Source organism: Pleuronectes platessa, chromosome 11 (assembly GCF_947347685.1).
Source record: "Pleuronectes platessa chromosome 11, fPlePla1.1, whole genome shotgun sequence".
In the NCBI taxonomy this organism is placed as follows: Eukaryota; Metazoa; Chordata; class Actinopteri; order Pleuronectiformes; family Pleuronectidae; genus Pleuronectes; species Pleuronectes platessa.
Genome location: NC_070636.1, coordinates 7,065,273 through 7,081,148, shown reverse-complemented (window position 1 = coordinate 7,081,148; position 15,876 = coordinate 7,065,273). Strand labels below are relative to the sequence as shown.

Genomic DNA, 15,876 nt, shown 5'->3' with positions numbered 1-15,876 from the left:
CGAACTCAGATCTTCTGCAGCCTCTAAAATAATAATCTATATTATTTAAATTATCTGTCTGGACTTATTTGTATATTTTGATTTATTAGTAATTTATTTAGCATTATTAAAAAAAAAAAAAACATAACCAGATTTGTGCAATTTTCCGCCTATTTAATTAATATTGTAATATGTCAGGCCCTTTTAGTTATTTTTAGATAAAAAGCCTATTTCTGTATTTATCAAAATGCCATCGAATAAATAAACGTGTGTGTCGTCCTCGTGAAAAGGGCAGGGAGGAGCCATCGGTGGCTCCGTGCACGTGTAGTTTTTCTCCTTCCATTGTCTGAGGAATACACACACACGCACACGCTTACACACAACCATCATAAATGATAAACAGATAAAGGAGCTGTCTCCTTCAGACACGTTCATCAGCGGCAAATGGGAGCTGGCGCGCTGGCACCGAGGAGAATTAAGGCGCAAGAGTTTGCAACATTCCTGCAGGGGATGAGTTGTTGACAATTAAAGAACACACACACACACACACACACACACACACACACACACACACACACACACACACACACAGACACACACACACACACGCACACACAGAGGGGGGGGGGGGGGGGGATCCGTGCACTGACCGTCTATATTTTGTTTATTTCAGTGGAGTCATTTTCCTGCTTTGACCAACAAAAGAAGATTCCTGTTTTTAAATGTTTAATTCTCGGGCCTTTTCCAACACTGCATCAGGTGTCGCTGCCTTTTGAGCGTCTTTTTTTTTTAATGGAGTCAACATCAACTGGAAAAAAGAAGATTTGAGTTTGAACCTTTGAATCTTTAGGTTTTACGAGCTGCTATTTAACTGCTTCCAATAGTAGAAGAGGATCATATACGACACATGTGACTGGACGTGTTCTCTCGGAGCTCGGGTGAAACATCTCCTCATGTGATAAAGACGCGTTGTAAATGTAAAATGGAGAAAACAACTTAAACGAGCAACACAACAGAAAGAGAAAGAGCCAAACAGGCTTCAGCCACAATCCTGCAAAAAAGAAAGAGAGAGAGAGAAAGAGAGAAGGAGTGAAATTCCGACATGAAATCTGTGACCAGATGAAGTTTTCGCCTCTCACTCGATTGTCTTTGCAGAGTTCGGTTTGCTCGACCCTGTCTTTTATGTTGTTTCTTTTTTTTTTAGAAAAAGGAAGAAGAGGAAGAAGAAAAAAGAGAGAAGCAGCCAGAAAGGCTTTTGGGTGCTACTATAATAAACCATTTTCCCCGGGCTTTATTGATCAGTCACTCTGAGCTAATGTAATTATCCTCATCAATAGGGGGACTGCAGGGAGAATCATTATGCGGTTGACATTGATAAATGATCAGCCGAATGCGGCCCTTTCTCCCAGGGACCCCCCCACCCCCTCTGACCCGCTGCACACAGGCCCACAGAACGTAGCCATAGAAACACCTTATGGCAGGAGGAGAGAAAAGTGCTGAAATGTTGAAAAAAAAAAGAAGGAGGGCAACACACACACACACACACACACACACACACACAGACACACACACACACAACCTAAAAAACTGTCCCCCAGAGCGAGACACTTTGGGGAGAGCCAGCTGCAGAGCGAAGGACTCCGCAGCCCCAATGCGTGCGCGTGCGTGTGCGTGTCCGTTTTCATGACCAAGATCAGCAGAAATAAACTTTTCCTTTAAAACGTGTTTGCAACCAGATGCACTCACGTATCTTTTATAAAACACACACACACACTTTGCCAGATGCTCAACAGCAACAACAAAAAAAGAGAGCCAATAATGTAGGAGCGTTATTAACATGTCGCCTCTGTTGCGCACGGTGTCTGCAAGCGCGTAAAAGTGCGCGTGGACTTTTTTTTGTTTTTTAATATTGTTGCACGGCGCGTCGGTGAGCGTCTTGTTGCATTGTGCAGCAGCAGCAGCGCAGAGGGGGAGAATATATTCCTTATTTTATTCGTGCAGCAGCAGCCCGGACTGGCTGTGACAGGGAGGAGATGAAGGGGAGGAGTTGTTTAGCTCGGCTGGATCATCCATCATCCCTGTCACACCAAATCGGCAAAAGGAAAGCAGCAGAGGCAATCTACCTTCTGTCTCATCGGGGGGAAGGAGGAGGAGGAGGAGGAGGAGGAGGGAGGGAGGGAGGAGGAGGAGGAGAGGGGGAGGGGGAGAAAAAAGAAAAGAAAAGAGGAGGAAAAAAAAACTATTAATATTAAAATCCTCTCCATCCACAGTAATCCTCACGTTTTCTCTCTTTTTCATCTGATAATCTCCGCACAAAACGGAGGACTTCTTCCTTCCGTTTTATCCACACAATAATGGAGCTAAAAGACAGAGAGAGAGAGGGAGAGAGAGAGAGAGAGAAACACATATCAGGGACTTTTTACGTGTTAAATAGTTCAGAGACGAGGAGGCATCATTGACTAGATTATCCTGTACAACCAATAAAACACATGCATGTTTCTCTTTCCCCTGGTCGAGGCCTAAACCAGTTCTTTATAAGGAACAACATGCGGAGATGCTGTGTGCAGGTATTGAGTCCGGAATTTCATTACAACCTGCTAACTAAACACAAAATAACCCAAATAGAAATAAAGCTGCAACATGATAACATGCATTAAAATGATCTAACAAAATTATATGTATTTTAAAATGTTTAAAATTGGGAAAAGGAGCTTTCTGTGCGTCACCAGAATTATTTGTTTTGTGAAAAGAATTATTGCGATTTTCATCACTCTGTTTTTTCCCTCCTGTTTTAAAAAAATGAAAAACAAATCTGTTAAATAAATAAATCCACAGGCCTCAGCCTCAAAACAGGGGAATGTGTGTTCGATTCTAAATAAAATTTATTTAACGTCAGCAGCCTGTTGAATTTTTTTTAATATTTTTTCATTATTTAATAGAAAATAAATTATCAGGTCACATTAAGACTATTATTAACTTTTGAAATAAATATTGCTGCAAACATAAGAAATAAAGAGCAGGCCACATGACAATAATATAGAAATATACTCCTCAATTTATAAACGAAAATCCAAGCCAGGCCAGTTTAAGAGCAGCAAATTAAAATAATAAAATCAACTTGAATTGTATTATTATTATTGTGATTATTATTAAAAATAATAAATGTAATATTATTATAAATATTAAATCTGATATCATTACAGTTTGTAGAATGGGACTTGTTATATTTGTAGAGTAACACTCAGGATTCGGTCAGTGATAAACAGTGTTTCCCATAAAAATTTAAAACAATAAAAGCGAGTGAAGGAAGATAAATCCGGCGCCATTGAAGCAGAAGGTTTTAACTCGTGTGAGAAGGGCACAGACTATTTCAGGAGAAGTGAGGTTGTCATTTCTGGTTTGAGGCTATGACTTGGATGGCCGCGGGCGAACACAGGCGAAGAGGTGGAGGAAAGAGAGAGGAGATGGCCTATCAAAGCCCATTTGGGGGCTCCTGGACGGCAGTGCCGCTCGGGGCCGACAGGCGGCGCTGCAAAACGGCAGAAAGGAGCAGAGCAGCAGCTGACACAGAGAGAGAGAGAGGCAGGGAGAGAGAGTGTGTGAGAGAGAGAGCTGTGGTTCTCACTACAGGAGCAATTACACTGGGGATGAGTCCTGACTATTGTTTGAACGACAGAGATGGAGTGAAGGGAGAATTTATCTAACGTAACTAACTCATTTCCACATTAAGCTCATATGGGGCCCCTTTATAAAGGCAGTACGTATTTTCAAATAGCACCAAGTCTTTATTCTGTAAATAACAAACTGTGGTATAATTAAGTACAAATAAAATAGTATTTAGAAAATGCAAGATTTCCTTTTTTAAATTCTGACATTTTGGCCCCTCGGGTTTAAGAGCTGGAGGCCGGAGTCTTCTCTCATCCGTCTCCTCTTCACTGTAGTTTATCGTTTGGTCTGAAAATGGCTCGGTGGTAAATCTGCTGTGTAATTTGCTCCCTTCATTTGCATCTGACAGTTGTTTATTATTCGGAGGAACATATTTGTGCGCCTAAATAAATTGCCACGCCGATATACATGTGTGTGTTGCGACCATCATTTGTCGTTGTCATTTTAAGAGGTTGTTCAATAACCAAATGAGCCTGGTTTAAACAAGCCACGGCTAATGGGGCTGCAGAGAAAATGCAACTTGATTGATATATTTTGATGAGTATTTGAAAAAGGAAAAAATTAAAACATTGTTGAAAGGAGGAAACCTTACCAGAATTAGATTTTCTAATAATAATAATAAGCTTATGACTAAATTATTAAAATGGGAAAATGGTGTCACACAGTTAACACAGTTAATCACACAAAAATCTAACAAAAATCAAAAATGAAATATTTATTACAGCATTTGTGACTGAACACCTTTTAAACATTACGTCACAGTCCTCATACAAGTATTTAATGTATTTTTGACAAAGCTTAAGGGAGACGGCATCTTATCATCTAGTGAGGAACACGTGCTGAAAAAGGAAGGAATTCATGGACATACAATATCAATGCCACAGCAGATCTGAAACTAGCAAAAACATTCTTTTTCAATTGAGGTAAACACATAGAATATCTAACATGAAACAATTAATAGACTGAACTCTGTACGAAGTTTGTTACAATATTCTCTCAGCTTTTTTTTCACCCCTCCCCCCACTCCTCCCCCAAAAAAGCATTGAGTTCATAATTTAAGTTTTTTTTTTTTTTTTCCTTTTTTTTTTCTTTAAAGTTTTAGGTTTTTTGGTGCATCAACCATCAAATGCTTTCTCCGGTGCCACGGAATCAACGCGTGTGTCAGTATCGTCCGTTTATGGCAAAGAGTGTTGATCCGCAGGTGGAGGAGAGCGCCGGAGGATGTTGCTTTTCCACTGTGAAGCTTCCTTCAATCGGCTCTAACCAACGAGAGTCCAGGGTACAAAAAAATAAAATAATATTCAAATAAAAATGTATAAAACCAACACAATCCAGTGCTTGGGCAATTCAAACAAAGAACTTTTTTTTTTCTCCTTTAAAACCTACAGGGCAACATTCATTCATGAACCAAAAAAAGAAAAAAGAAGAAGGGGGCATGACAAATGTTCAAGCTGAATCTTCTGGAGAGATCCGGTGTCATTTAGCAGCCTTTTCCCATCATGCCCTGCTCTTATGGGGGGACAGGACCTGATTGCCCTCTGTGGTCTGGAGCCTTTTTGAGATGTTCCATCTTCTTATTGTTTCTTTTTTTTTTCTTTTATAGTGCTGTGCTGTGAGACAGTTTCTCCTCCGGGAAGGAGCACACACAGTGTGAGAGAGAGAAAAAGGTTAACCTTTAATTCTAAAACTAGCTCAGGAAACATAAACCATGTGATCAACAAAAAATGCACAAGTTTTAACTTATTTATCTATACTTTTTATACTACAGTAGTTATAACTCTTGGAGTCTTTCTGTTGTTTCTTTTTTAAAACCTTTTCCGGAGTGATTTTTATTTTCGAAAGCGTTTGCGCACGCGCGTCACATGAAAGTGTACAGAACAATGTTTATGAAGGTTTGTAGGTGAGTGTGCGAGAAGTGTGTGCCTGTGTGTTTGTGTGTGTGTGTGTCTGTCTTCGAATGTGTGCGTCTTGTCCATCCGTTGCACACGTGTGCGTGTTCAGAACATCCTCTGTTGATCTTAACCAAAAGCCCAAGACTTTACAAAGTGTTCTTGTCAGCTTGGTCCTCCGTTCGGTTGAAAGTAACAAAATTGACAAGTTATTAAAAAAAAAAAAAGAAAAAAAAAAAAAAGAAGAAGAAAAGAATTATCACAGCTCATCTGGAATTCTGTTTCTTTAGTGTCAAATTCTGGTCAAAAGGGTTCAACGTTTTATTCTTAAAAATAGTCTCAAAATAGGATTTATTGTGAGCTGCTGCTTTCTTTTTTTTGTGTGTGACTGTTTTCTTGTAGTAGCTGCTGTTGTCAAAGTTCCCTTCTACTATTGGGCGTGGATGTCCAGGCCTTGTCCTCCAGCACTGGGGTCGATGGGAGTGAGCAAAGGGGGTCTCTGCGCAGACATGCTCATTCCTGGGTGCGACGCGGGTCCTCCGTGCATCAGCATGGCGTGGTGGTGGTGGTGGTGGTGGGCGTGGTGATGCGGGTGGTGGGCGTGGGGGTGGTCGGGCAGGTAGGCGTGGAGAGGGGGTCCGTGTCGGTACTGGGAGGGGTGAGAGGTCATCTGATGCGGGTTGGGGAAGGTGGATCGGGCCATGCTCATGCCCACAGGACCGCTCTGAGGTGCGTACTCCCCCGGCATGCCTGGCAGACCTGGGAGGAAGAAAGAGAGAGAGAGGAACAAGTTAATAAAAAAGGCCATTAACAAGGCCTTGATTCAATTTAAAACCCAACTCTGACAACAAAGAGATTTTATGACACTGCGTCTGTGACTGCAGCGCTTTCAGCTTCGCCCGAGTAAAGGGAGACATTATTGCGCCGGGTTATTTCGGGCTCTGGTGAGTGGTTTACAAGGCCCAATAGCGTTGTGGTCAGGTCTCAGGTTGGGAAACGATCCCCAGTCGTCCACAGACACTGGAGGTCCTGGAGGATGTGAGGAAAACCAAGCAGCCGTATTGATGTGGCGAAGCGCTAATACTTTTTACAAATGGAGCAGTTAATTCCCCAGCTGACTCTGGTGACACACTGAGCCGGCGCTCTCTCCTGGGGACGCGTGAACATATTTGATTTGGAGTTTTCCTGCAGAAGTTATTGAATAATTTAGAGCTCGGGTTTGCTGTTTAACCAAAGACAGTGAGCGTTAAGAGCCTGGCTCCGCCCCTGAATGAAAACATCTCCTGCTCTTGATGTGTGTTGTGTGTGTTTTGGAGCTTAGTGGAGACAAGAGCAGGAAACAACAGCGAGCCATGAGATTAAAGAGGAAAAGGGAGGTGGGGTATGTTGATGTCCCTTAAGATGGACTCCACTTCACATGTGCATGGGCCCCAGCATGCTGGCATCTCTCACACTGTGACACGACCCAGGACACAGAGCTGCCTCAGCAGTGCCACTGTTTGACTCTTCACACGGCTGTTTGTGGTAATCAGGAAGAAAAAGAAAAAGGCTGATGTGTGGGGATGGGGGGGGGGGGGGGGGTGTTGTTGCTGGAGCCTGGGACTGGAGTATGGGAACATAGCTGGTCCAGAGGCCTGGACCTTGGGGAGACACAAGTGAGAGCAGGGGGGTCCCCGCTGGAGCCAGGGGGCCTGGGTCTGGGATTGGGTCTGGGCCGGCCTGCTTTGTAATGTGAACCCCTGGGGGATTAGAAGCTGTAATAGGAGGGGAGAGGTCGCCGCAAGGTCACTAGGCATGCTCACTCTCTGCATTCCTCCACCTTAGTACACTGCAATTAAGAAATTACGCAGGAGGGCCCCGGTGAGGGAGGGGAGAAGAGGAAGAGGAGGAGGAGGGCCGAAAGGAGCGAGGAGCGGCGGAGACAGCAAAGGCCAAGATTGATGGCCGGTCTCACCGGTGGAAAGCTGTGTCATTTTTTTCTAATACTCCCTTCTGCATGTCAGTTCATTTGAAATGCACGTGTTTGTCAGAGCGGGTCTCTTAAAACCCCACTACCGGGGTCATAAAACAAATAAATCATGCAGGGGGGGGGGAGATGTCGGGGGGGGGTATGATGGGTGGTGCCCTCGCCTCCATATAACCTGGAGCAGCTCCTGTTAAAAGGCCCAGCAGATGTTTTTGACACTGTAAGCTGCTAATCTCCAGTCTTGTAAGCTGCAGTCATTCCGTTAAGTAGATCTGAGACACCCCCGCCCCACACGTACACCCCCACTTCTTTATTAACAAGAGTGGTAAAACCATCTGAAGACAATAAGTGAGGACAGACTGGGCCTCTCTCTCTCTCTCTCCCTCTCTCTCCCTCCCTCGCTCTCTCTCCCTCCATCTCTCCATCTCTGCATGCCTGCCTCCCTGACTGGCGGTGCACTCCTGTTATGGCACAGCGGTCCTGCTCAATGACTGGCCATAATTAAGTACCAAATACACCATATTGTGTGGCTGTGTAATCAAATCACGAGAGGATAATATTCCTCTGTATTGAGCTATTAATGTAATTGGTCATGAAGCATAAAGTATGTTACGTAATTAAATAGTCTCAAAAATTATATAGCCCCCGTATTAAGAATTAGCCAACCTGAGCAAATGTTGTCTCTGTGTGGCTGTTTTAGGGAACATTGCTTCCTGATTTCTCTTCCCCCCCCCCCCCCCCACCACCACCCTCTCTCTCTTTCCCTGCTGCCATTAGCCACGACAGGAGGGGGACGAGAGAAATGGAGTGAGAGACACCGAGGAAGAGGGAGAGAGAGGAAGCGAGGACCAGAGGGGTGAAATGATCTCTGTCGACAGAATTGCCGATGTGACCCTTCGGAAAGAATCCAGTCTCCATTTACATATAAAGGGTTCTTTTAATCAAGGTAAGTGTTATTATATTGTGCCTCATTGGGCAAAGGGAGTTTAGGTGTTAAATAAAATCTCTTCTGCCCCGCCGCCTTCGGGATGTGATACGTCTTGATTTTTCAAATGTCAGCACTGTGGCACTAGCGGCGGGCGGAATGGCCGGCTTAATCAGACTGCCGCCATTTAGCTGTGTGTGTGTGTGATAGAGTGTGTGTGTGAGAGAGAGAGAGAGAGACAGTAACACTGAGGGATCTGTATGTGTGAGAGAGTTTCCCCTCCTTTTAGACGCAGCCATGCTTGTGTCTACAACCTTATAAATTCATCTCCATGTCTCGCTGCTCTTGTCTGCGGGTCTCGGGTCAGGCTCGTCTCCGGCCCCCGCCCCCCCCTTAAATCGTCTCCCTCCAGTAAAAAATAATCAAAACACACAGTGTCCCCCCCCCCCCCGCACTCATTCCTCCCTTTACACAGCTCAACCCAAACCCCCCAGTGAAGGATCGGCCGTGTCACCCCCGGCCCGTATATCTCGCTCAGGACCGTAATGTACTGCAGTGTTCCCGTCTTTGCATATAAGATAATTTGGGCATCAATCCTTCGCCCAGACAGATTTATGTCACTCGGAGGACAGTTTCACTTCTCCTTCTTTATCGCTTCACTGGAGCCTGCTTAATTTCTCCCCGTCAGCCCCTTCCCCAGGAGATGTTATTTTTTCCCTAAATGTCCAACATTTGCATTCGCTGTCCAAGAGGGGGAGAGTGATGGCGCTGTTGTGATAAATAAATTTCTGCGATGCCACGCCGGGTTGTTTCTTCCTCTCCGTCTTGTGCTGTTGTCGTTCCCGTGGTCTGGCGCCACAAGTCGGATCCTCACTATCCCAGGACGCCCCCCCCCCCCTTTTTTTTCCCAAGCCTTCAATTCATCCATGGCAACTGCCATCTCCCCCCCATCCACCCATCTCTCCCCCTCTTAAAGCATCTTGCTAAAACAGCCATGCATGCTAGCTCATAATTGTTGATGCCGGGGAGTAGGGGCTCACAGCCTGCTGCAGATTTATGGTAAGAGGGGGTGTAGTGCTGATGAAGTGAAAGGGAGTTGTGTGTGGAAGAAAATTAATAAAACACCCACAGCCCCAAAAGTAAGGAAAACAGCCCAGTACTTACTTCCCCCTTTTTCTTTGCGTTTTGCTTTACAAGATGGAGGTTACATGTAGTGCCATTGCCCATCCATGCCCATATTCATCCCCATTCCACTCATAGGCCCTAGAAAGAAGAGATAAACACCAGAAACAAAAGGGTCAGCAGGAGTTTGAATCGCAGAGAAGGAGAACCACGCACAGAGAGGATGAGGTCGGGTTAGCGTTAGATGGGAAATTATGAAAGTGTGAGGAAGAGGAAGTGGTGTCATTTTTTTTTTTACTTTGCGTAGCATCCCGCAAAAAACCTTTTTCAGGGTTTTTTCCACATGTGTTAGATTAGAAAGAAAGAACAAATAAAACAAGCAAGACAGGCAGCAGACAGCCTGGTTATTGTGGTTGTGTAGCACGTGTTAGTGTTATAGTTTTGGCTGACTTGGGGTCCTATGCCGCTCTGACGTGACTACACCTCACGCTGCAGACAAGAAGGACCAGATCATCATGGATATCTGGTGGGGCAGGCTCCGGACTTACCGGCTGGTCGGATCCCCATGTGCTGCTGACCGTCCAGCACGAAGCTGCCCATTGGCTGGCCCTCTGGACTGTACGCTGCTCCTTGGCTCACTGAAGGATCAAGAAGAAAACCTGATTGTAGTCACAACGTGGACATGAAAAAAAGGGGGGGGGGGGGAGTGAGGGGAGGGAGGGAGGGAGGGAGGGAGGGAGGGAGGGAGGGAGGGGAGGGGAGGGAGGGAGAAGAAGAAGAGAAAACACACCAGACAATCAGCAATTGTCCCAGCTCCAGCCCAAACATACTGTAAGACATTGTGCTCATGTTTGTGGACCGCAGTGACTGACGTGTGGCATGCAAACACGCATACAGTTGGTCCACGTGCATGCATGCAAGTGCACACACACACACACACGCACACACAAACACACACACACACACTCTCAGCCAGTGTCATTCAAAACCACAGTCACAGGAGACACATTGTTCTCTGAAGGAGAGAAGGGAGCATGCAGTTTGACAGGGTGAGAAGAATTTCTGCCGAGCCAGGAAATTCAACGAGTCAGTTCTTGAATCACGGCACGCGGCGTAAATACGTCTATCACAACATCAGATCTAAACACGCAGATAATCCTACGGCTGCGAAAAATCTAACACTATGACGGATTTATCTGTTGATCTGTCACGATATATAAGATAAAGTAGGAATCAATTTTCCTACTTGTGTCTTGTTTTGTTTCTAATCAGCTCTAATGAACTAATGCTCTTCGGAGACACTAGAAAACGCTGTATTCTGGCAGCTATAACAGAATTATCTCTGATAATCTGTGATTCGTAAAAAGATTAAAGGGGGTGGGGGGGGGGGAGTGGGTGGCGTTTAGTCATGCTGTGTCCGTGAGGATTGTTGACTGGCACATATTGGCGTCGGCCCGTCAAACGTTCCACTCACAAAAGTGCAGCGCCTTCAGAAAGAGACGCCCACTCGCACTCGCATCCTTTTTAATCGTGGCTCAACAATCTCCACCCCGGTGTGTGCAGGAGATCTGTTTTAAGACGGGAATTTGCTAATCAACAAAAACAGCTTTTCCCTGCCCGAGACAAATTACTCGGCTTCTTTGCGGTAATGCCACAGTCAATGAAGCTTAGGGCGACTGAATCTTTCCGCGGGATCACAGGCAGGAATGTTTACTACTCACTTTGGGCTTTTTTTTTGTTGTTGTAATCCGAACACAATAGATATCAAATAAATGTGTCCTTCAGTTAATGATATGAAGCTTTCCACGGAAATCTCTCTCCTCCATCGGCGTTAAATCCAAATCAAAAACATCTCCAGCTCGCACGACTTGAATTTTAAATGATCTGAATTCAGTACGAATAAGATTCTTCAGGGGATGAAATTAAAAACACGGCAGAAAAAAAAAAGCGAGCGCATCCCAAAACAAAACGGTGCAAAAAAAAAAAAGATAACTCGTAAATTGCTGCTAGCATTCCTGCTGCTCCTCCTGTGTCCAATTAGCAATTCACAGAGAGAGTGCTAATATTCCTCTCTCTCCAGTTAGACTGGGAAATCTCCAATTAGAGTCAATCAGGGAACGGCCCACGCCACCGCCGAAACACATCTCATTGAGAAAATGGAAAAAAGGGGGATGGAGGGAGGAAGAGTTGGAGGGAGGGAGAAGAGGGGGTTCAGAATGTAGAGGGAGCCCTTTGATACACAATCTGGGCTCCAGACATGATGTGCATGCCGGGATGTGAAATAAGACGTCTTCATGCTGAGGAGAGACAGGCGGAGGGAGCGGATTCTCTACTGTACGTTGGCTGGGTTGTTTTTTTCTTACCTGCTCGATTTGACTGGTCAATCATAGGCTGTACTATTCTTCTCCTGGCATTGATGAACCTGGCAGAGAGAAAGAAAGAGAGAGAGAGGAGAAAAACAAACGTTAAATCACGCGGCATTCACTCTCGGACAGATTCATCACAAGCCACCACAAAGACAAAACAGCGTTGCATGACTTAATGGCGACATTAGCCGCCGCGTCCTTGGGAGAGAGGCGCTCGCGACAAAACAGCAACAAACAAAAGGGCAATTGTGTGCCGACTTGGGAAACCCAGCGAGGGATACTTTTAATGTTCCTTATGATCTATTCCCCCCTCTTTTAATAAAGCTTTTGATTACGTTTGGTTGCTGTGGGCGCCGGGGAGACATTCCTCAAGTATTAAGTGCAGCTCGGGCCCAGAAGAACCCTCATGGTGGCTCATCCCTTTCTCCCTCTGCCTTTAGAGGCATCACAACTTAACGCGGTGTACAGTGTCTGGTCTCCGGCTCCTGCTCCACGCCGATGTTATTTCTGCGGCTTCATCACCCGTTGGAATTTAGAAGTATACGCTTTAAGTTAGCAATGTCCAAGGATACAAATGGTTCCTTTCATGACTCCCCCATCACTCCACCCCCCAGCCTCCACCATTCCCCTCTGTGGGACCCCCACTCTGGCTGCATTGTAGGGGGGCTCTGCTCCCCTTTCCAGCTGTCTAGAAATGAGGACCAGGCATGGGCCACTCCGTGCTTTCACAAGGTATTGTTATGTCAGCGAGCCCATCAATTAGGCTGTCTGAAGTTTTATCACCGCCACAGCAGCGAGTAAGTGCAGCTCCACAAAGCCTCCCCAGCCGGCCGTGCTCCTGCGGCTTTTCCAGCATGGAGCCAGAGGTCATTTGGAGGTGACTACCAGCCAGGGGCAACCGTTTTGACTCGGAATGGGATGTTTTGGGCCGAGTCGAACGCAAGCTGGACACTGGGGTCCGGCAAACTCTCCACGTTCTGCTCTTACTTCCTCTTCTACCCCTTTTTCATGTGCTAAAAACATGGGGCTTGTTCTACAGGTACCACCATGTGGTTGATATTAAAGAGGGGTTTCAAATCACGCTGGAGCTGTCCAGCATGGAGTCTTTGCTGGTTCCAAAAAAGCAGAAGAGAGAGAAAGAGAGAAAGAGAGAGAGAGAGAAAAAAAGGCCCCACCGCCCTCTCTAACGTACGAGCCACGGCACCATCAGTACGGCTAAAGAACTGGTCATTAGGAGGAAGGGAGAGCTGGAACCAATTTGGGCTCCTAATCCCCCATGAAGCCCTGATACCTGCCCTTACTTTCTCCAATGAACTTAAACGCCTGTAATCTGCCCGGCTCAAAGTGACATGGTTAAACGTACAAAATGCACGTTTGAGGGAGAAGAAAAAAACTGAAAAGAGAGACATGGTGCTCATTTGCCAGGGGGCATCCAGAGTGCAGCCACGCAGGGGTGCCGCGGGCCCCTGAGAGAAAGAGATGAAACACATCCATACCAGAATGAGACAGAGGGGAAAGAGGAAGAGGTGAGCGAACGGGAGGTTTGGATTCTAAATGATACGATTGCGACGCTGGATTCTGTGATTTAAGGGACGATAAGGATTACGTTTTATTGACTGTGAAGTATTTCTGATTGAACAAAAGGGAACACGGTATTCTTTGATTCTTTGAAATACCTGCGGTGCTTAAGAGAGACAGAGGCTACCAGCATCAAAACCAGCTGAGCAAGTAAACACCGAGACATTCCTGGTATCGCACTCCCTCTTTATGCTCAGTGCTCGAGCTGCCAAAATATATGTCCTGCTTTTTCGGCCTTCCTTGACACACCGAGGGGCTCAAAATCACAACCATGTGCATTCTTACCTATTCTGGGACCAAACCATAAACACGTAATGTTTGGAATATTCTTCCCAGGTGCTAAATTTGCCCTCATGGTTTCCAGTGACTGCAGAGGTAATGCTCTTACGCACAGCTGAATGATCAAAGTGCCGTTTTTCAGATTTTCTCCCCCCGCCCCCTGAATGTTCCTTTAAGAACCGTTCCTCCTCTTGTTTTTTTTCCTGCTTCTTACAGGAAATGTGTGACATAAAGTAAAGAGAAAAAAATCTGCTATTATTGAAAAGGTAAATCTCTAAAACATGGATATTCAAATATTTCCCCCACAAGCTCTGAGATGGACCTGCTTCTTGTCAACACTCCCCTTTGGGCTGAAGACCCCCAGATTACACACACACACTCACACACACACATACACACACAGGTTCTGTTTTTGTACGCTAAACAAGTTGCCTCAGTAACTGGGAGGCGATGTGGCGCACTGGAGGGAGCGGGGGGGTGACCGTGGGCCCCTCTGGTGGTGGCCTCAGAGCAACTTTTATCAGGCTGAGTAAAGCCAATTGAGATTATCAGAGTCGGGCCTGATAACAGTGTTTTCCCTCGACCCGTGAGCTGCTAATGGCGTGTGCTTAGAACAACAAAACCAGGCATCCTCCAGAGACGGGGGGGGGGGGCAGTCAACTCGGATGGACGGACAGATGGACTGATCTGAAGACCCGAGGTCCTGAGGGAGACACGCAGGGGTTGACCACAGGGACTCCGAATTCCCAACCACTCACTAAAACATACGTGCGCGCAGTAAATCTACACATCGACACCACGGACATGACCACAACCACCGCCAGTGTGTCCGTACGCTAACCAGAACACAGGAGGCTCACAGGGGACACTCGCTAAAAAAACCTCCAACCCAAAAAGCCCATGTTTTATTATCTACATCTGGTGGTCTACCTTATTACGGCCTGCCTCTGCTGAACGTAAGAGCGCAGAACCACCAACTCACACACACACACACACACACACACACATGCACACAAAGTACACAGAGCGCCTCTCAGCATGGGAACTCCACGCTGTCTTCAAACAAATAATTAAAGGCAAGGTTAGGGGGTCGTGTGGAGGTCATTCCTTGGGATACAGCTCAGAATGCGTGTGCATTGCCCCTGCACAAAGCTCGACGGTTGGGGGGGGAGTCGATCCACCGCTGTTTAATGTGGGCGACTGGTTACTGCTTCAGCCAATAAGTCTGCAAAAAAACACTGTAATTGCAGGGCTAAGCATGCTGGGGAGTGTGCATGTGAACAATTATGCACATGTCAATCAATATGTGCGAGTACTTGTCTGCGTTTTCTTCACACGTTATTGAGGATTGGCGTCCAGCAGCACATCCTGCTGACATGCCCTGAATTGGCACGAGCAACACGTGAGGACAAACGTTTACACGCAGATGCAATTAGCATCTTGACCTAAAGAGTTCGGTGATGACGTGGTGAGTTGACCGGTGCTGCTTGTGTTGAAGGTGTCTAAAAGCAAAATAACAGGATATGTCTGATGGAGCCGGAGAAGCAGGAGTCCAGTTGACACGGGGTCTCCACTGGGCTGGACTGACGTTGCATCCCTGGTTACTAATATCTGCTCATAAACAGGGTGGAGGGGCTTTAGTGCCTGCTTAGGCGGTAAATACCCTGCCTAGCACACCATGTTATGTTTTACCCAGTGTGAGTGTTGGGAGGGGCTTATGATGTTAGAGACGGAGGCTACATCAGTTCTATCATATTTTGTTGAGGCATTTTAGCTCTCCATCAGTTTTAATCTCCATCCATATTAACCGCCCTGAAAAGGTGCGTCACATGACCATTCAAGTACACCAGGCATGAGCGTGCCAGTGTAAACAGGAAGCAGACAGTTGTTTGCTTAGTTACAGCGTCATGAGTCATGAAAAGTAAGATGAAGAATTCATGTTCTTGGACTCATGATGAAGTGGAGCTGTCTGAAAATGTCTTTCTACGACGCAGCCACAGATCGGACGTAGAGGCGATTTTAAACTAAAACCTGGGCAACTATTTGTTTTGCTGTATGAAACCTCCCTTTAATGAGGCATTCCAACTGCATTGTCGTCATAAACAC

General features: G+C 45.9%; 1 protein-coding gene across 5 annotated transcripts in view; it reads right to left on the bottom strand.

The window, feature by feature from the left end:
- Window positions 1-4,345: 4,345 nt before the first annotated feature.
- meis2a (Meis homeobox 2a) overlaps window positions 4,346-15,876 on the bottom strand; it is an 81,209-nt gene continuing 69,678 nt past the window's right edge. For 2 of the 5 annotated variants that reach the window (XM_053435030.1, XM_053435031.1), the window contains exons 10-12: window positions 11,911-11,969; window positions 10,096-10,206; window positions 4,346-6,293 (exon numbers count right to left, since the gene is read on the bottom strand). In XM_053435030.1, the coding sequence (XP_053291005.1) occupies window positions 5,965-6,293; window positions 10,096-10,206; window positions 11,911-11,969 (499 nt within the window). In that variant the 3' untranslated portion in view covers window positions 4,346-5,964. Of the gene's footprint in view, window positions 6,294-9,589; window positions 9,689-10,095; window positions 10,207-11,910; window positions 11,970-15,876 lie in introns of all 5 variants that reach the window. The other 3 variants (XM_053435034.1, XM_053435035.1, XM_053435033.1) reach the window with 3 other exon arrangements.